The sequence below is a fragment of the Mustelus asterias genome, chromosome 16 (genome assembly GCF_964213995.1).
Source record: "Mustelus asterias chromosome 16, sMusAst1.hap1.1, whole genome shotgun sequence".
In the NCBI taxonomy this organism is placed as follows: domain Eukaryota; kingdom Metazoa; phylum Chordata; class Chondrichthyes; order Carcharhiniformes; family Triakidae; genus Mustelus; species Mustelus asterias.
The window spans coordinates 25,137,819-25,158,893 of NC_135816.1; the positions used below are offsets into that span (position 1 = coordinate 25,137,819).

Genomic DNA, 21,075 nt, shown 5'->3' on the forward strand with positions numbered 1-21,075 from the left:
ACTTCTGGTCACCTATCCCTCAACTTCTTTGTAACTTGGTGTCAAATTCTGACCAAATATGAGAAAGGAAACACATTGCTGATCATCACCTCCCTTCAGCTCATGAATCTATACTCTTCCACATTTAATTTGATTTATTATTGTCACATGTATCAGCATATAGCGAAAAATATTGTTTCTTGCGCACTATACAGACATACCGTTTATAGAGAAGGAGAGAGTGCAGAATGTAGTGTTACAGTCATAGCTAGGGTGTAAAGAAAGATCAACTTAATACATTCAACACCATTTGGAGAAAGCACTGGAAAGACAGACAATGCATTCTGGGTGCTGGACTCCAATGTCCACCATGAGTGGCTCAGTGCCCGAGTGCAAAAGGCCAGATTGAAGTGTTTGCAATCATCTTTGGGCAGAAATTCAGAGGGGATGACCCATCTCGATCTTCTTCTGAGCTTTGTAGCATCACAATTGCCAGTATTCAGCTAATCTGATTCACTACATGTGATATCAATAAAACTATGAACAGATAAAGTCTATGGATTCCGACATACATAGAAAATGAGAGATCTGGAACTAGCTGAGTCTCTAGCCAAGTTGTACAGTGCACTTACAACATTGGCATCAACCTGAAAGTGGAAATTTGCCCAGTTATCTCCTACCTGCAAAAGGGACAAATCTGATCCAGCCAATTATCATCCCATCAGTCTACTCAAATCAGCAGCTAAGTGACAGAAGGTGTCATTGATGACACTATCAAATCGCACCCCTCTGGGTTTTGCCAGAGTCAGCTAGCTGGCCGAGACCCAATTATAGCCTTGGTGCAAAAGAGGCCAAAAGGCCAAATTCCAGAGGCAAGGTGAGCAAGTGCCTTTGACAAAATGTGCATCAAGGAGTCCTAATAAAATTGAAATCAATGGGAATCAAGGGGGAATAACTCTTCACTCGTTGTAATCACACCAAGCACAAAGGAAAATGGACATGGCTGTTGGAGGCTAATCATCTTAGCTCCAAGAATCACTGCTGGAGTTCCTCAGAACAATGTCCTAGGACCAACTAACTTCAGTTCTTTCCATCATTCCCTCCATCACCAAGGTCAGAAGTGAGAATGTTCAGATAGTTGTTCAGTTCCATTTGCAATTCCAATCTAAGACAGCATGCAGCAAGATCAGGACAGCATTCAGGCTTTGGTTGATGAATGGCAAAGCAACATTGTGCAACACAACCTCCTCTTAACATTCAGCAGTATTACCTTCATCAAATCCCCTACCATCAATATCCTGGGAGTGAGAAGTCACCATTGACGAGAAATTTAACTCGAGTAGCCACCCAAACATTGCGAATGCAAGTAGTCAGAAGCTGGGTAACTTGCCAAAGCCTTTGACTACCTACAAACCATAAATCAGGACTGTGATGGATAATTTCACCTTGCAGTTCCAAGAACCCACAAAAAGCTCAACACTATCCAAGGCAAAGCACTTGACTGGCAACTCTTCCACAACTATTAGAACCTCATGGCTGCGGCGTACACCATCTCCCAACAAAATGCCCTACAGCAACTTGCCAAGGCTTCTTTGACAGCAGGTGCATGGGAACACCATTACCTGCAAGTTCCCTTCCAAATGACACCACCTATTTAGATACATCACTGTGCCTTCACATTGCTGGGTTAAAATCCTGCGAGTTCATATCCAACACCGCTGTGGACGTATCTGCACCACAGACTGCAGCAGGTCAAGGAGGTTCATTACCACCTTCAATACGATAAAAATGGTCAAATCACTTGTGATAAAGATTTTCTATATTTGTTTTCCACAGAAAATTTAAGCACAGAGATTTATGCTCAGAAAGGGTCCATTGATCCTTTAATAATCACTGGAATAATACATAACGACATTCACAATTTAAAATCATAAACTGGATCACAAAAATTACCTCCATTTCATCAATTTCATTTTTCTGATTCTCTGTTGAACCTGGTGGGTGATTACCATCTCCATGAGCTGGCTCTTCCTGCTGGTCAATTTGCATCTTACTCTGAAGAGAACAAAAAATTTCAGCTTCACATTCCATCATTGCATAAACAAACATGACGCAGACTAGTAGTTGTTTTGATCAGGGGATGGGGGAGATTGCAATAGGATCAAAACTTTAATCCTTAAGCCTCAGTAATGAGCACATCACTTGTTCAAACTCAGTACTAGTTTTGGTGCAGGGCATTTGTCCCAATCTACATTAATCCACACAAGAGTCCCAATGTTGTTGATGTGTGCAAATACAGAACAAAGATCAATCACATTCATCTAGAAAATCAGAGTGTTAAATAATCATGCGCCAATGCACACCAAGCCAAGAAGTCCATTTGTTCAGGTACGGAGGGTGCTTAGTAACTTTGAGGGAGAGGTGGATTGTTTGGTTTTTAGTGGTGGTGGTGGGGGAATAATAAATTGGGGCTTAATTTTAGCCAGCAAACTAGTGAATGATTACTATTGCTGAATTGATAACATTCAACATCGTCACAAAGATGATTTCACTTGTCAAATTGCATAGGTGGTCAAGAATTCAAGTGGCAGCCAGATATAAACATCGTTCACAAAACCATTTCATTAAGAGCAAGACAACGCAAGCTAAGAATACCTCATCTTCTTTTAGATTCGTCTGGGATTGCTGATCAGTTTCCATTGGAACATCATCCGTCTCTTCACATTTCTGCACTTCCACCAGTGAGGCACTGGATACACCGAAGACACCATGAATGTTAACCCGTACTTTGACTTTCACCTTAGAACTGGACCCATCAGTTTGAGGAACCACTTTCTGAATGGTAAAGTAACCTAAATAATAAATGAAAATTTACTAAAAATTTGTACATCAAAATGCTCCCCCTCTTCATATTAATGTCGTATGTAATGGCTTGAGCATTACTAGTATTTTTATAGGGAATACAAATTTCAGGCCCACCGTAGCTAGTCTCAGAGTATAATTACAGTTCTCTTCAGTACGCATTCAAATCCTCGGGAGTTTACTTTTGCTATTCAATGTCTAGATATACAACATAATTTGGGGTGGATAAATTATAATTTTTTTAAATACTTGTCACAGGGTATGGACTTCATTAGCAGAGCCACCAGTGTTTACTGGCTACCCTATTGTCCTCACAATGGTACTAGTATGATTCACCTTTATGAATACAACTGAGTGCCTTACTATGCTACATCAGAGTAGTAGTTTACTTCAGTTAAGAGGCAACCATATTATTGTGGATCTGGAGTCATAATAGGCCAGACCATTATGCAAATTTTCTTCCCTGAAGGTGAATTAGGCGCGTTTTTAGGACAACTGCTAGTTTCATGGTCATTACTATTGCTGGTATTAGCTTTTAATTCTGGATTTAAATTCTACAGCTGCAAGATGGATTCGGAACTCATGTCTCAGATCATTGGATCAGCCTTTCAATTAGATTCCAGTAAAACCCTTATTTGACAGTACCAACTAATTGGCTATGACTATTCTCACAAGTGTCCTCACATGCTATTCTATGCTTCAGAGGGTGGATTGATTAATACTCTAGTGAGAAGATATGAACACAAGAGCATCTATCATAGTAAATTATACTTCTAAACAATGCACATCAAATATCTCCTTGCAAACAATAAAGTTACACAACGCTGTCCTAAATTTTCACCCAATTTACACTTCATTTTGGTCAACTTCCATCACTGAATGAAACAAAGGATGACTTTGGGCCTGGATGGTTCCTTAGGGTAGACTGATCTGAGCCTTACATGCTTCAGCTAACATTACCAATCTATTTTGAACATGCATCTCTTCATTGTTATTGTGGCTTCCTGGAACAAAAAGGTATGGTGGCAGTTGTAGCCAAACTCCTTCCCTACTTGGAACTTGGACTGCAGAACTACCAAGTCAGCCTATTACATCTATTGACTGCGTTTTGCCCTCCCCACACTATCTCCCAAGACTATAGTTAGTTTCAGAGTGAAGAATGTTATAGCAACTCCGTGAGCCTGGATGATTTGCAAGGACAGGTTTATGGTATATCCCATTGTTTGAAGAGAACATAACTTTCTAGTACACTGCTCATCATATTCACCCTCTATGTACCACACATGGCAATACACTGGACTTTGGCCATTTGTTCATTCACATTAACTTTAACTCAATATTTCACTACAGCACTTGCTTGAATGGTCCTACAGGGAAATGGATCAAAATATTGTTCTAAGTCAATCCCTTTAAAAGTATGGGAGAAGCATGAAAGTACAGTTTGGAGAGATCTTTAAAGATTCTCTACCTCGCCCCAAGAAACCATACCTGAGCCTCATGGGAAGGACATCCATTAAACTCCAGTATAGTTTTAACATCCACCAAAGAACCTTATTTAAAATGTGGAAACTTGCCTCTCAACATGAAAACTGCCTTTAGAGAAAACACAAGTATTACTACATCTCACCAATTTTTGGGTCAGGATAAGGTAACTCCTTGGGACAACTGTAAATTGCTTCAAGATTGAAGGATTCTTTCCTGTAGAAAGTAAGAACTTTGGAGAATGGTGCTGCATGGTTCTTGGGGAACACCTCACAATCACTGTAAAAAAATTAAAATCAGATATTAAATTAAATATACTAATTATTCTCCAAACAAATCACTGAACTGAGGAAAATTACATGTAATGATGGTATAAATGTTAATACAGAAGTCTAACAACAAAATATTTACTTGCATCCACAATATACTTTAGATCTCGAAAATATTTTTTCGCTCATTGGTTAACTTTATATAAGAAAATGAGGAAAATTAGATCAAATATTAGCTTGAAATCATATATAGCCTTTAACAGAGAATAAAAAAATTGACACTGAACCAAAGTGGATCTTCACGAGGGTGCATTTTAATAATGAGTATCTTTCAAGTTAAGAGGGGGAGGAAAAAGGGACATAAGGAATCATAGAATCTATGGCATGGGGACAGGCCCTTCGGCCCAACCTGTTCCATGCCAACCAAAATGCCCATCTAAGCCAACCCCATTTGCCTGCATTTGGCCCACATCCCTCTAATCCTTTCCTATCCATGTATCTGTCCAAATACATTTTAAATGTTGTCAATATCAATGCCTCAACCACTTCCTCTGGCAGCTCATTCCACATATGCACAATCCTGTGTAAAAAAAGTTGCTCCTCTGGTTCCCATTAATTCTTTCCCCTTTCAACTTGAAATCTATGCCCTCTAGCTCTCGATTCCCCAACACTGGGAAAAAGACAGTGCATTCACCCTATCCATGCCTCTCATGATCTTATAGACCTCTATAAGATCACCCCTCAGTCTCCTGTGCTCCAAAGAAAATAAATCCTAACCTGTCCAATTTCTCCCCATAACTCAGTCCCTCGAGTCCTGGCAACATCCTTGCAAATCTCTTCTGCACTCTATCCAGTTTAATAACAGCTTACTTATTGCAAGGTGACCAAAACTGAACACAATACTCCAGATGCGGTCTCACCAATGTCCTGTACAACTGCAACATAACTTCCCAACTTCTACACTCAATGCCCCGACTGATGAAGGCCAGCACGGCAAAAGTCTTCTTCATTGCCTTATCTACCCATGACTCCATCTTTAGAGAACCATGCACCTGAACTCCAAGGTCCCTCTGCTCCACGATACTCCCCCAAGGTCCCACTATTCACTGTGGAAGTCCCACCTTGATTTGACTTTCCAAAATGCAACACCTCACATTTATCTATAATCGGACTCCATTTGCAATTTCTCAGCCCACTTCCCCAACTGAACAAGATCCTACTGCAATTTTGGATAACCTTCCTCCTCTCTGTATACAATACCACCTCTTTTAGTGTCTGCCATCTGCAAACTTACTGATCATGCCTTGTACATTCTCATCCAAATCATTGATATAAATAACAAACAGCAATGGGCTCAGCGCAGACCCGAGTCACACCACTAGTCACAAGCCTCCAATCTGACAAGCATCCTTCCATCATTACTTTCTGCTTCCTACCGTCAAGCCAATCGTATATCCAATTTGCAAGCTCTCCCTGGATTCCATGTGACCTAACCTTCCAGAGCAGCGTACCATGTGAACTGGAGTATAGACTGTCTACCGCCCTTCCCTCAACCATCTTCCTGGTCACTTCATCAAAGAACAAATTTGTACGGCCGGATTTCCCACGCACAAAGCTGTGCTGACTACTCCTAATCAAACCCTGCCTTTCTAAATGTCTGTATATCTTATTCCTCAGAATCCTCTCTAGTAACTTACCAATGACAGAGGTTAGGCTTACCAGTCTATAATTGCCAGGTTTTTCTTTGCAGCCCTTCCTAAATAAGGCACAACATTTGCTACCCTCCAATCTACTCTCCAGGTGCCTCACCCATGGCTAACAATGATGCAAATATCTCAGCCAGGGCTCCCGTAATTTCTTCTCTAGCCTCACGCAGTGCTCTTGGATATATCAGGTCAAGGCCAGGAGATTTATCCACCTTCATACATTTTAATATGTCCATCACCTCCTTTACTGTAATGCGAATTGTCCCCATTATATCGCCATTAACTTTCCCAGGTTCCCAAGTCTTCATGTCTTTCTCCACGGTAAATACAGGAGAAATATTCATCGAGAACCTCTACCATCTCCTGCAGTTCCACAAATATGTCCACTTTGGTCCGTGAGGGGTCCTATTCTCTCTCTAGTTATTCTTTTTCCTCTAATATACTAAAGAATCCCTTTGGATTCACCTTAATCCTCTCAGCCAAAGATACCTCATGCCCCCTTTTTGCCCTCCTAAATTTCCTTCCGAGTGTAATTCTGTATCCCCTGCACACCTCCAGACAATCCCTTGATTCCAGCTGCTTGTACCTGAGTCATGCTTCCTCCTTTTTCCTGGCCAAAACCTCAAAATGTTTTGTCATCCAGGGTTCCCTACTCCTGCCAGCCTTGCCCTACACCCTAACAGGAACATATAGACCTTGAACTCTAGCTATTTCACTTTTAAAGGCCTCTCACTTGCCAGAGGTCCCGTTGCCCTCAAACAAGCTACTCCAATCAACCCTTGCAAGCTCCTGTCTAAATTCATCAAAATTCACCTTGCTCCAATTTAGAACTTGCACCTGTGGACCAGTTTTGTCCCTTTCCATAACTATTAAAAAATTAATAGAACTATGGTCACTAATCCCAAAGTGGTGCCCCACCATCACTTCAGTCACATGCCCTGCCTTATTTCCCACGAGTAGGTCAAATTTTGCCCTTTCCCAAGTAGGACCCTCCACATACTGCCTGAGGAAACTTTCCTGAACACACTTAAATTCCACCCCATCTAAATCCTTAACGCAGTGGTTCCCAAAGGGTGCGGTGCGCCACACTGGTGCGGCAAGAGAGGATGGCAAGTGTGGCGGGAAGATTCAAGGACAATCAAAGAAACATTTAAACAAGCATTGTTTTATACTTTCTGGATGTCCCATGATCATATTATAAAGTAGTTGTGTTCTATGTTATGAATCAAGCACTGCTAGGAGTTCTTTTGTGTTTTTGAATGTATTTATCAATAAAAAATTTGGCACGAGCCAATTTTTATTCCGAAAGTGCGGCCCAGTGAAAAAAGTTTGGGAACCACTGCCTTAACGCTATGGCAGTCCCAGTCTATGTAAGGAAAATTAAAATTCTCTACTATGACAACCCTATTACTCCTGCAAGTCTTCCCAATCTCCCTGCATATTTGTTCTTCTGCAAAGAGATATAGATAGGTAGTGAGTGTTCAAAAATTTGGCAGATGATGGAGTACGAGAGAAAATGTGGAATTGTCCACAGGGAGAATAAAAATGCAACAAATTATTTAAACGGGGAGAAATTGCATAACTCAGGGATATGGATGGCCTGGTAGATAAATGACAAAATTAATATGTAGTTACAGCAAGTGATTAGGAAAGCAAATTGAATTATTTCATTTATTGCAAGGGGAATGGAATGTTAAACAAAGATGTTTTTGCTACAGTTGTAGAAGATATTGGTGAGCCTTATCTGGAGTAGTGTGAATAGCTTTGGTCTCATTTAAGAAAGGACATAACTGCATTGGAGGCAAAATGAGAAGTTATTCTATAAGGGAAGGACAGACAGGTTGGGCCTCATCCATTGGAGTTTAGAAGATTCTGAAACACAAGATCCTGAGGAAACTTGACAGGGTGGATGCTGGAAGGATGTTTCCCCTTGCAAAAGGGATGAAAACTGAGGGACACCACCTTAAAATAGGAGACTAATTTTTAAACAGAGGGGGAATTTTTTTCTTTCTGAAGGCCGTGAGTCTGTGGAACTGTCATCCCCAGAGTGGAGGAGGCAAGGACATTGAATATTTTTAAGGCTAAATTAGATAGATTCTTGATTGACAAGGTGTAGGAAGGAAAGTGGATTTCAGACCACAATCAGATCAGCCATGACCTTATTGAATGCAGAACGGGCTCGAAGAGCCAACTGGCCTACTCCTGCTCATAATTCTTATATTTGTAGGTAGAGGCATAGGGAGGAAATTTCAAGATTGCAGAGCCTAGATGATTGAAGGCACATATTCCAATGCTAGTACAAAGAGAGGAAGAGCAGAAGAGAGGCCGATTTTGGAGGAACAAAGAGCTCTTAGAAGGGTTGCCAGGTTGGAGAAGGGTAGGGCAGGTGGAAAAGGTAATGAGAGATTGAAACAGAAAGATGAGAATTTTAGGTTGGAGGAGTTCATAGAAATCATAGAAACCCTACAGTGCAGGAAGAGGCCATTCGGCCCATTGAGTCTGCACCGACCACAATCCCACCCAGGCCCTACCCCCATATCCCTACATATTTTTACCCGCTAATCCCTCTAAGCTACAAACCTCAGGACACTAAGGGGCAATTTTACAATGGCCAATCAACCTAACCCGCACATATTTGGAGTTGGGAAAACCTGGAGTGAATGCAAGATAGCGAACACAGGGCTGAATGCAGGCAGAGTAGTTTTGGATGAGATGAAGTTGCCAAAGCATGGGGATAGGAGGGTAGTCAGGAGAATACTGGAATAAGAATCTGGTGATGGCAAAGACATGGTTTATAGTTGTGAAGTAGATAGGCTGAGGCAGTATTAATGCTACAGTAGTAGTAGGAGAATGTTGTGATGGAACAAATATAGAGTTGGAAGCTCAGCTGAGGTACATAGGACTAGGAAGGAAAGTTAGGTACCAGGCAGATTAGTGACAATAGCATGCCTTATTGCCAAACAATAGTCGAAGCCACTGAAGAATAGTAGGAGAGAAACAAGACACAAGTGTGGGTTTTGGACTAGAAAAGGGGAAACCGTTTTGGGAACACAAAACTAAACTACTGCAGATGCAGGAAACCAGAAATAAAAAACAGAAAATGACGGAAATACTCAAGAGGTCCAGCAGCATCTGTAGAGAGTATGAGTCAACAAACATTAACACATACCCTTGATGCTGCTGGACAGGAGTATTCCAGAATTTCGTTTTTCGTAAATATTTTGGAAAGATTAGCATTACAGGTTGGGAAAGGAGAAGGAATGTGGTGGAGGAAGCTGAGTGGACAGTCACAATTTTGGCTACATGAGTTCCTTGTACTTAGTGAGGCTGAAAGGGTCAATGGAGAAGGTTTGAAAGTGGAGTGTTGATAGTGGATAGGGGTTACTTATTTTCTGGTATTATTCTGGAATAGCAAGTGGTTTGGCAGAAGAATAGTGAACGCATTTGTGGAGAAATTCAGGAATTAATCAGCAGCAGAAACCATCAATTAAGAAAAAAGATGTACAGACCACAAGTCCATTTCTCATATACAACAGATTACCGGACAACTTTGTCACCCTAGTTTCTTCACTTTTGTTCTCTGGGACTTGTGTTAAGATATGGTTCCAAGATTGTTGACAGCCCTCTGGTACATCACCCAAGAGTCACAAGAGCAAGGGTCAGGCATTCCAACTCAGGAGCCAGAGGCAAGCTGATTCTGCCCTGACTGAAGAATTTGCAGTAAAGGTTGATGGAGCGCAAGAACTGTGCTCATATTGTCTCCATCACTATCAATAGATACCAGGCATTTAAGCAATCTAAACTGTGATAATAGATGATTATTGCTCTACCTTTTTCCGCTAACGTAATACAAAGACCCCTGATAATTGTATGTGGGAAACTGAAGAGACTTGTAATTTCAGACACCCAAGACACAAGATGCTAAATGATTTAGAAGCTGGAAATGGATGCTTACCCAAGCCCTTCCTCAGCAGGAGAATTCCACCTCATGGAAATTGGAAACGGAACCAAATCTGTGATAGAAAATTCCCTCACTTTGAATGCAGGTGAAAGAATCGCACACTAGAAAAAGAACAGAATAAAAACTTGATTGTTTTGCCTCAAGACAAAACAGTCTGCATTACTTGCATCCATTCACTCCCTCCAGCACAGTGGCAGCAATGTGCACCATATACTAGATGCACTGCAGCAACTCAGCAAGGCGCCTTCCTTTGAATACATGTAGCCCTTGGACTTCCGCCACAATTGATTCCTGAGATCCGCATTGTAAGTAGAAACTTTGCAAGTCAGAACCGATTTTCCCATAGGAACAATGTTATAAATGGGTGACTGGTTCCTGAAATCACTCATGGGATGCCTGGCAGATTTAAGTGCTCTCAACTCCAGCCCTGTCAAGTTGCACTTTCCAATCATCCTCTACCACCAGAAGTCAAAGACAGCAGATGCATGGAACACCACCACTAAATCCTCCTCCAAACATCACCACCGCCCTGACCTGGAAATGTATTGCTGTTCCTTTGCAGTCACAGGACCAAAATTCTTGAACTCCCTTCCTGGCAGTACTGTGGGTGCATCTACACAACATGTCCTAGGAAGGAGATTGAAGGGACTGGGCCTATATTCTGTAGACCTTAGAAGAATGATCTCATTGAAACGTAAAAATCTTCCAGGGCTCAACAATGTATATGCAGCAAAGGATGCTTCCTGTGGCTGGTTGGGGAAGCAGATGGAGGGTGGTGGTCTAGAACCAGATGACACTACCAATGAAGAAATAGGCCATTTAGGACTGGGTTGAAGAATTTCTTCAGAGAGTGGTAAACCTTTGGAATTTTCTATCCTAGTGGACTTGGGAGGCTCAGTCATCGAATATGTTCAAGACAGAGATCAAAGAATTTTTGGATGGTAAATACATTAAGGCATGTGGGGAAAGAGCAGGTAAACAGCATTGCCATACATCAGCCATAATCTAATTGAATGGCAAAGACAGCTCAAGGGGCCTGAGTAGCCTACTCTGCTCCTACAAGTAAATTCTACTGATTAAAAACTTACTACATTTATAGGACTTTAAATAAATAAATTCTGTTGGTTGACCAAGACAAGATTCACATGTGGCAGATCAGATAGTCAAAAGCCCAGTAACAAAGCAGCAATGAACAGGTCTCCATCATCACAGAAACCAACTTTCAACCAATTTGATATGCTTTATGGATATCAAGATACAGCAAAGAAAATGGATCTCAGCATGAATTATGGGGTAGAGTTCCTGCTTTGACAAGAGTGTCTTCGGCTCATGTTTCTGCTCAGTGTATTGCAGAGTGTAAATGTCTGTTATGAACCAGTGCAATTGGGAAGCATTTTAAAATGGAATTTTGAAAAAAAGTGCTTGAAAAATATTCAATATATTCAAAAAATGATAACTTGGTGCAGTTTGAATAATACAGCCGAAAATTTATTACAAAAAAACAATTTAAATCAGACCGTCTGGAGAAGACATTGCATTCTTTCCATCACAAACCATTTTAATTAGAGATTAGTTATGTTATGGAGGATTCAAGGATCAAAATTAGAACTGAATAACCATGCAAAGACATAATTTTGACAGAAATAGAAAATTTAAGTCACCTGGATTTAGATTTATTTTTCCATACTAAATTTAGAATTTGAATTCCAAATTAGATTCTGTAAACAGTGCTTCATAAAAATGAACCTCGGCTCAAATTCTCTCTAATTCTTGATTCCTAATCAAGTGGAAATGAATAATTGCAAGCAAAATGCAGCAATTATTTTTACTTTCTGGTCAAAGCATTCAGCAATTCTGATGAATATTCAGGAGGGGAAGGAAAGCCGACAATATTCAATTTCAAATCAAACTGGAACACTATTTGCTGAATAACTGAAAATCTGACATTAAGTAGAGGCGACAAGAGGGCCTCTGTGCTTTGGGAACAGCAACACACAACTGGAAGTAGACATGTGAAGTCACTATTTTCCAAAATCTGAATTAGGATATAAAGATTTATATCTGAATCAGTTCACTAATGCTCCTCTAGACCAAGAATACTGCAATGCACCAAAGCAGGTTGTCAGGGGAAGTAAAATGCATCATAATCCTCCATTTTGGCCCAAGAAAAAGGAACTACCAGAACTTAGTTTGGGAAAATGCCAATGGTCAAGAGCACTGCTAAAACTCAGCAAACTATACTAGAGTTTGTACAGGCAACAAATTGAAAAAAACAACAATTTTTATTTCAGATTTCACCAGGATCTTTTCTACTTCAGAAGGCCCTGGCTCCTCCAATTTATGAAATCCCATCTCTGCAATACTACTGCAAAAAGTAGCCTGAGAATGATTAGCTTGCTAGGGCTTCGAGATTGATTTAAATTTTAAGATTTGTTGATCATTTCACCAAAGCTCAAGTAGCTGCATGTCACCATTAATCAATCTCTTCTCTTACCAATTGGCTCAATTGACCCTTTTAAAAATAAATGGTGGGCAGGCTGCCACTCTGGACACCAGCCAGCTGACCTTCTGGGGTGAGCTCGAGGTGGGTGGAAAGGTGGTAGGCTGGGGACCCACACTATTTTATGCCTTCCTGCCAGAAAAATACCCAGTAGGGACATGTAAAACCCAGCTTAATGTGGGGAAATCACATGCATATGCCTTAACCCTCCCAATCCATTAGCAAGGCGCACTGCTTATGGGCATGCTACCTCAACACCAGAGACCCAGGTTCAGTTCTGGCCTTGGGCAACGGTGTGGAGTCTCTCATTCTCTCCATGTCTGTGTGGGTTTCCTCCTACAGTCCAAGAATATGTAGGTTAGGTGTATTAGCCATGATAGGGGCCTGGGTAATGATGCCCTTTTGGACAGTCAGTGCAGACTATGGATTGAGTGGCTTCCTTCTGCACTGTAGGGATTGTGTGGCGTTAGAGTCTAGTCTGTTTACAGAAGTTTTATTTTTGTACTTTTAATTCTGAGAACTAAATTAATCTTCACAAAATACCCCACCTGTCAACATCACGTAATAATAGTCACTAATTTTCTTTTTAAAATTTGGTGATATTCCCATGCTTAAATTAATGGCAGCAGACACACCAACAGGGTTTCGTAAGTTTTTTTGCGGAGTTAAAATGATTTTACAGCACTGATACGGCCATTTGGACAAACAGGTCTCTGCACCAGTGCTAGGGCGTCACTGGAGCTTCCTCCAGTCTTATCCTACATATATGCCAATCCAGAGTAGATGTTCCTTGTAGTTCAATCTGCATTAAATGATCCCTCAACTCAAATATTTTTTTGATACAAAATATTTTTAGTGGCAGGACATTCGACAGATAACAATAAGCTATGAACCAGAAATGATAGACACTTCTCACCTGCAAAGCACAACCACGTGCTACAGCCTCATCTGCATTTAAAGTTGTACTCAGGGTTTTCCCAAAGAACTTGGTAATTCTTTCTTTAACAGCAGGGGTACGAGTTGCTCCACCCACAATCTCAACAGCATAAATATCCTCTCGCTTAAGTTCTAAAGGGAGGAGAACCACTTGTTATTGAAAGAACATGGTAGCGTTTTTACAATGTTTATGGTATAAGAGTGAGAAATGGACAGAAATAAAATGTTCCATGCTGAAAGATTTTCTCCTTTAGAATATCTATAACCTATTTTTAAAATGTAAAAAAACTTAAGAATTCATACTTCCAAGACTGAGTTCTGGTGTCATTTATACCACGATGCGACAGAATCATTGCAGGGGAACACTTTCATTACCTTTGGTTCCTTTAACAAAATTGTGACATTTTCAGCAAGTTGGCTTTTTGGGGGAAAGGCTCAATTTATTTCAGAAAGACCTACATATTTAAAGAAGCTATGCTGTTTAATAGGACAGACTTTTATATTTAATAAAACACAAATGCATAAACCAAAAGAAGCTAGTCAAGATATTTGGGAGAAAATGTTTTTCCCCCTCCCTTTTTCTCAAGGTGTTTTTTTAAATCTAGGAGCCAATTTCATACTGAATTGGAGGCCCTTAAGTATTTGCTAAGTTGTCATTTGGTGTGCGAGAGCCAGGGTAGAGGGAACCGGCCACCATTTCATTGCATCACTGATTTAACACGCAATTGAATTTAACATCCATATTTGTACACATCCACATCCAGCAGGAATCCTGACCTTGGTCTTCCCCATCCCAGAGGTACATCAAATTTAACAATCTCGGGCAAGGTCAGATCAGACTCTGTCTCAATCGGGGATCAAACCTAGGATTTTTGTCTGCTTGAGAGATGTCTCAATGTAATGTCAAAAGCAATTAGATCTCAACAGTTAGAAGAAAGATTTTCATGGATGCTTTTTCAGAACATTGAATGTTTTAGCACAGGTAGTTAAGACAGAGACGAAATTAGAACAATTGGGCAGGAGAATGATTTGTGTCACACGTAGGCTTACATTAAGACTGGAATGATAACCAGCCCCTTGAACCTGCTCTTCCATTCAATTAGATCCCAGCAGATTTGCATCTCAACTCTATTTACGCACCTTTGTTCGATGGCTCTCAATATCCTTACAACAAATTTCGTTAGAGTGATACAGCAAGGAAACAAGCCCTTCGACCCAACCAGTCCATGCCCTCCCAGTTAGTCCCAATTGCCTGCGTTTGGCCCATATCCCTCTAATCCTTTCCCATCCATGTAATTAAAATGCTTTTAAAATGTTGCTATTGTATCTGCCTCAACCACTTTCTCTGGCAGCTCATTCCATATACGCAAACCCTCTGCATGAAGTAGTTGTCCCTCAGGTCCCTTTTAAATCTCCACCCCCCCTCACCTTAAACCTAAGCCCTCTAGTTTTCAATTATCCCACCTGGGAAACTGTGTTCATCCTGTCTAAGCCCCTCATGATTTTATACACCTCAATAAGGTCACCCCTCATTCTCCTACGTTCCAAGGAATAAAGCCCGAGCCTGGCCAACCGCCCCATATAACTCAGGCCACTAGTCCTGCTAACATCCTCAAATTTTTTTTGCACTCTTTCCAGTTTGTCAATGTCTTTCCCATAACGGGGTGACCAAAACTGTACACAATACTCCAAGTGCAGCCTCACCAACGTCTTATACAACTGTGAGGTAATGTCCCAACTCCTATATTCAATGCCCTGATTGATGAAGGCCAGTGTGCTAAATGCCTTCTTCACCATCCTGTCTACCAATGATGCTGCTTTCAACAAGCTATGTACTTGTACTTCTAGGTCTCTCTGTTCCTCAACACTCCCCAGAGCCCTACCATTCACTATACGAGTCCTAACTGGTTTGACTTTCCAAAATGCAACAACTCGCTTATCTGCATTGAAATCCATTTGCCAATCCTCAGCCCACTTCCCTAAATGATCAAGATCCCCCTGTAATTTTTGATAAACGTCTTTGCTATCAATGATACCGTTTCATTTAATATCATCTGCAAATTTACGAACATACCTTGTACATTCACATCCAAATCATTTATATAAATAACAAATAACAAGGGTCTCAACACCAATCCCTAACACACACTAGTCACAGGCTTCCAGTCCAAGAAATAACCTTTGACCATCACCCTCTGCTTCCAACAATTGAGCCAATTTTGAATCCAATTTGCTAACTCTCCCTGGATCCCATGCGACCCAACGTTCCAGACTAGCCTGCCATGCAGAACCTTGTCAAAGGCCTTGATAAAGTCCATATAAACAACATCTACTGCCCTACCCTCACCCATCCTCTTGGTTACCTCTTCATAAAACTCTTTGTCAGACATAACTTCCCGTGCACAAAGCTGTGCTGACTATCCATAATTAGACCTTGACTATCCAAATGTTGATAGATCCTGTCCCTCAGAATCCCCTCCAGTAACTTACCCACCATGGATGTCAGGCTCATTGGCCTGCAATTCCCTGGCTTGTCTTTGCTATCCTTCTTAAACGATGGAACAATATTAGCCACCCTCCATTACTGTTACTGCGGTACTAAAAATTTCAACTGTCCTGGCATTCACTCCAGACTTTTATTATCGTGTGGAAAAGTGCTCCAAAAGTGCCACTTCATATGCAAAATTATAATTCAAGATTATGTCTCGTTGCCACCCCCCATCCAGAGGAATTAGCTTTATCTACACTACAAAACCCCTTTAGCAAGTACCTCTGTTAGCTCACCTGTTCAATCCTTTATTCTCATAGGAATGCAAGCCAAGTTTTATACAACTCTCACAATTTAAGTTTTGATCGGAGAAAGTTTTATAGTGCAATCCTACATGAAAAAAAACATCTGTCCATGTAATTATATAAAATTTCTGTTAGGCAAAGGGTATCAAGGGATAGGAACCAAAACTGAGTAAATGGAACGAGATGCAGATCTGCTGCAATCCAACTGAATGGCAAAGTCAACTTCCGTGCCTGAATTATTTTCTCTTCTTCCCGATTCATTATTCTGGTAAACATGTACTTCACCCTCTCAAAGGCTTTCCTTAGTTGCCCAAAACTGAACACCCTGTGCTAGCTGAGAGCTGACACTCTACATAAACTGGTTAAGTATTTTTTAAAAATATATTTAAAAAGTTATAGGAACAGGTTAAGGAAGTGGGATTAGAATAGAAGTCTGGGACAAGTTGAAGGTTTTTCCCCCACAGGTGCTGCCTGAAATGCTTACTTCGAGCATTTTCTATTTTTACTTCAGATTTCCACTATCTGCTGTATTTTGCCTTTGTATGAGCTAAAAGGTCTCTTTCTGCACTGAAATGTTGAAAACCCAAAGATAAGGATCGCAGTCTGCAATAAGTTGTTTACTCACTGGTTTGTTCCATAATACTGCGAAGAGGAGCCTCCACTCTGGACAAAAGTGTACTGCACATCTCTTCAAACTGGGCCCTTTAAAATAATACAAAATAGAAAAAAGTGATAACATTTGAGAACACGCGGTCCTATTACCCAGTATGCAAAAACGTAATCAATCCACCCGCTTTCAAAAGACAACTAGCCTTAGCCTAACAACGCCCATCCTGCAGAATGGTATATAAAAAATTAACATTGTTTTGTTATAATTAAATAAACTCTAGCAGCAAATCAGAGATTGTCTTTCAAAATATGCCTGACTTTATGCACTGAAAGAAAGCTTTACAACTTTGCAAAACAGATTTATCACAACACTTATGAAAACCCCAAAGTACTTAAGTAATTCCATGTATTATATGGTATCACAAATCAACGGGTACTATTTAATAATATCTGTAAAACTAGACAATTGTCTCTACTTTAAAATACAGTGGAAGTTCTATCCTCCAGCAAGACAAGGTTCATTCTTCAAACCAGGCCTTCAAGTAGCCCACACTAACTCATGTTAGGGAGTCTGTAGACTGTGCTGAAACCATTACATTTTGATGCTGTATCATTTGAAAAAGCAATTAAAGTCAGATTGTTATCTAAACTTGGATCACTTGCTATTTTGAGCTTTGTACAGCTGACAGTCATAACTGTATTGGGTTCCAGGGTGTTGTGTGTGCTTGTGCATACTTCATATAGCCCTGTTCACAAACTGGTGGACATCCCAAAGCTCAGACTTGCCAAACACCACAAGTTAACTGTACCTCTGGCATCCAGTTGAACAACATTACTACTACCCACCCCCCGTCCCCCACCATCTTCACACCACCCTAACGTCTTCAGTAAATAAACCTGTGAAATGGTCTAGACAGCAGAAATGATCGACTTTTGAAATTACTTGTGTACCGCTCAGTTATGTGTACTTTCTCCAGCAGGGAGAAAAGTCAGGAGACAGATCAACTCAATATGCAGTAAAAGTGTTGTTGATTTGAAATACAACACATCATCCCATCACAGATACCAGGAAAAAATATTTAGTGTCAAAGGGATAAGGCAGGGTAGCACAGGCAAAATAAATATAGTGGTATCTGCCCTCAGGTGCAGATCTAGGCAAACATTCTCATTAGCCGCTGGAATTTTTATACACATTTGTTTTACCAAAATAAAATTAACTTTGGGAGGGGGGGAAAAAGAGAGAGAAGAGAAACACATTTTATACACCCAAATGGGAAGACTTGCCATGCTACCCTTAATATTTAGTTCAGTTTATATACACACATTTTTGCCTCAACACCATAACCAGCATTAACATTCTTGACTCTTTGTACAGCAACTGTGTAACCAATGGTTCAAGACAACCAACTAAATCTATTTTTAAAAAAGCTATCTAGTGCAGTGAGATACATCTTAGGTGATATGATAACAGATTTTATCATGTTTTTTAGTTGCAATATGCCGATGCCCATTTACCAACACCTCTAAAGGACAATAATCCTGAAACTTCAACATTATTTTGTACCTGTTCAATGATCCAGAAACATCAATGTCATTCATGAAACACTCAATATTCATTGGTATGTCAGATGCATTGGCACTCATAAGTTTCTTCAGCTTTTCACATTCCTGGAAAAGCCGCATTACGGCTCGAATCTTGGATTTAACATCCAGTTTGTACTTCTTACTGAATTCTTCACAGAAATGATTTACCAAAATCTCATCAAAGTTTCTTCCACCCAAGTAGGGATCAAAAGCAGTAGCGAGGACCTAGGGCAACATAAACCTACAGTTAAATGGCAAGGAAAGAAAACTGCACATTCCAATATGAAATTTAAAAGTTTTTTTTTGGAAGTGCATCCTTCATCTGTTCTAACAAGAGTGGACACACCAAACTTCATAACCTGTCTTTCCAGTGATGCTGTGAACCACTGCATAATTTTATCAAAAAATAACCAATTAGAATATTGGGTTTTAATGCCAAAACCACACCTTTGGATTATTTTGAAAGATGAATGCTTATATTCAGACAAACAGATGAACATTTTACCTCCCTGGTTGTGCTTTATTGCATCAATTTTGGTGATTGCCGAAATATAACTAACTAAATCTGACAACCATCAGTCACAAACACAACTTCACTTATTTTGTTTTAATACATGGCTTTGTGTGGAGGAGAAAATAAATCTCACCCAGTACAGATGTTGCATGTGTAATTTGTCAATATCCTAAGTGCTCTTGTTGCAAACACTTAAAGAACAGGAATATTTGACACTGCACAATGCTGTTTAAGAAAAACTGAAAAGTTTGCATGAACTTGCAGGACAAGACTGCGGCTCAACTTCCAGTACACCATGCAGTTACACAAACTGCAAGATTCTGTTAATATTTTCCACAGATACACAAGAGTTAATCATTGGTTGATATACATTTGTGACAGGAATTAATAATTTGTGGGAACCACGGTGATAAATCACCATGGCATTAAAACCTAATTTCTGCTGTGGACTGCCAAATAGCCAACGAATTTGATCAAAGTGACACATTGCTTAAAGGCATAGGTTCATTGGCTATAGTTGCTAAATAGTTCCAGAAACAATGTTCATTCCCATGTGAAAAAGGAAAAACATGAAATAAGTCAGCCATATTATGCAGCCGTTTCAAATTAGACTATGTTTGATGAAGTGGTTCTAATCTGAATTCCGTCACTATATAAATTGCAATATTTCCTTTAGAATAATAGTTAAGGCATCATCGCTTTTTAGTCCACCAACTACACAAATATAGTGCTGAGATATAAAAGGCATTGGAAGTACTTTTCAACTATAGAATATCTTTGTCACTGCACTATGCTAGTCAGTGGAGCAAGAAATTCTCTCAGAATACCTTTTTTAGAGCATTACTTAAATGAAAGTAACAACTAAATTCTAACTAGAATCACCTTATTAAAAAAAATGATTATTTCTGAGAGCAAGATCTTTATGTAGTGGAAATAGAGAAGCTGTTTCACTTTGATCCTATTATCAAGAAACGCTCATTGTACTTGTTGCATAAAATATCAAAGGAAACTTTACATACATTAAAAAGAGTCTCATCTTACCTTTAGTTTTCCCTTATTGAAAGCACAGGCTGAAACCTGAAATGCTGAGTGTCCCAAATCAACGAAAACAACGTTCCTCGGCTTCTCCTCAGGGGCTGGCAGGTCTTGTTTATATATCCCATAAGCGAGTGCAACTGCATATAAAAAAAAGTTATAACTCAACAGTGCTCCAAAGGAAGTAATTTTAAATATAAGAATGCACTGAAGCCTGTGAATAAGGCAATTCAGACCAGTGTTGGCAATGGCTATGGCACTAAGGAGGGAAAATTTATATTCTTGATCACCAAATCAATGATCCTTACCAGAAACTGCACACTAATGTGGATACTGCAAAAGAACCTGTAGTTTCCTCATTACCTAGACTGTTGCTGTCTATTATATTCACAATGGTCACTTGGGTAAAGTATCAAAAGGATGATGGATGCCACGAGATTGAACCCAGCACTAGCTCCGGCCTTTGAGAAAAAAAGGAAGCAAGCCCAAGAGTTTCTGCTTAAATTGCACTGGTTTATTTGATGTAACTGGTGTAAAACAATTTTAAGAGCAAACTGTATTTGGTTCAATTCTTAGCTTCCCTGATCTTTTGTGCCAGTCTTAAAAATATCACGCCAGGTCTGCCAACAAAACTGGCCCCATAGTGAATAAACCACCAGCAGGAATTTCTATTGGTGCTTCAAAGATGAAGTCAAATTGAGCTTTTATATGCAAGGCCACAAATATGTACATTGTAAAAGGTTTTGAATGATCTAAAATGTACTACGAAATTCATTCTTATACCCCAATTCAACTAGAATTTAAAAAAAAGTAATTTTCAGTATATTGAATTTGGATTACTCAGA

The 21,075-nt window shown here is 39.9% G+C and overlaps 1 protein-coding gene across 1 annotated transcript in view; it reads right to left on the reverse strand.

Annotated features, from left to right (window-relative positions):
• Window positions 1–21,075, reverse strand: part of hspa4b (heat shock protein 4b) — a 61,793-nt gene that overhangs the window by 14,418 nt on the left and 26,300 nt on the right. The window contains exons 6-13 of the mRNA XM_078230786.1: window positions 20,237–20,370; window positions 18,662–18,906; window positions 17,114–17,190; window positions 13,676–13,827; window positions 10,254–10,360; window positions 4,469–4,602; window positions 2,635–2,831; window positions 1,933–2,034 (exon numbers count right to left, since the gene is read on the reverse strand). Coding sequence (XP_078086912.1) covers window positions 1,933–2,034; window positions 2,635–2,831; window positions 4,469–4,602; window positions 10,254–10,360; window positions 13,676–13,827; window positions 17,114–17,190; window positions 18,662–18,906; window positions 20,237–20,370 — 1,148 coding nt within the window. The remainder of the gene's footprint in view (window positions 1–1,932; window positions 2,035–2,634; window positions 2,832–4,468; window positions 4,603–10,253; window positions 10,361–13,675; window positions 13,828–17,113; window positions 17,191–18,661; window positions 18,907–20,236; window positions 20,371–21,075) is intronic.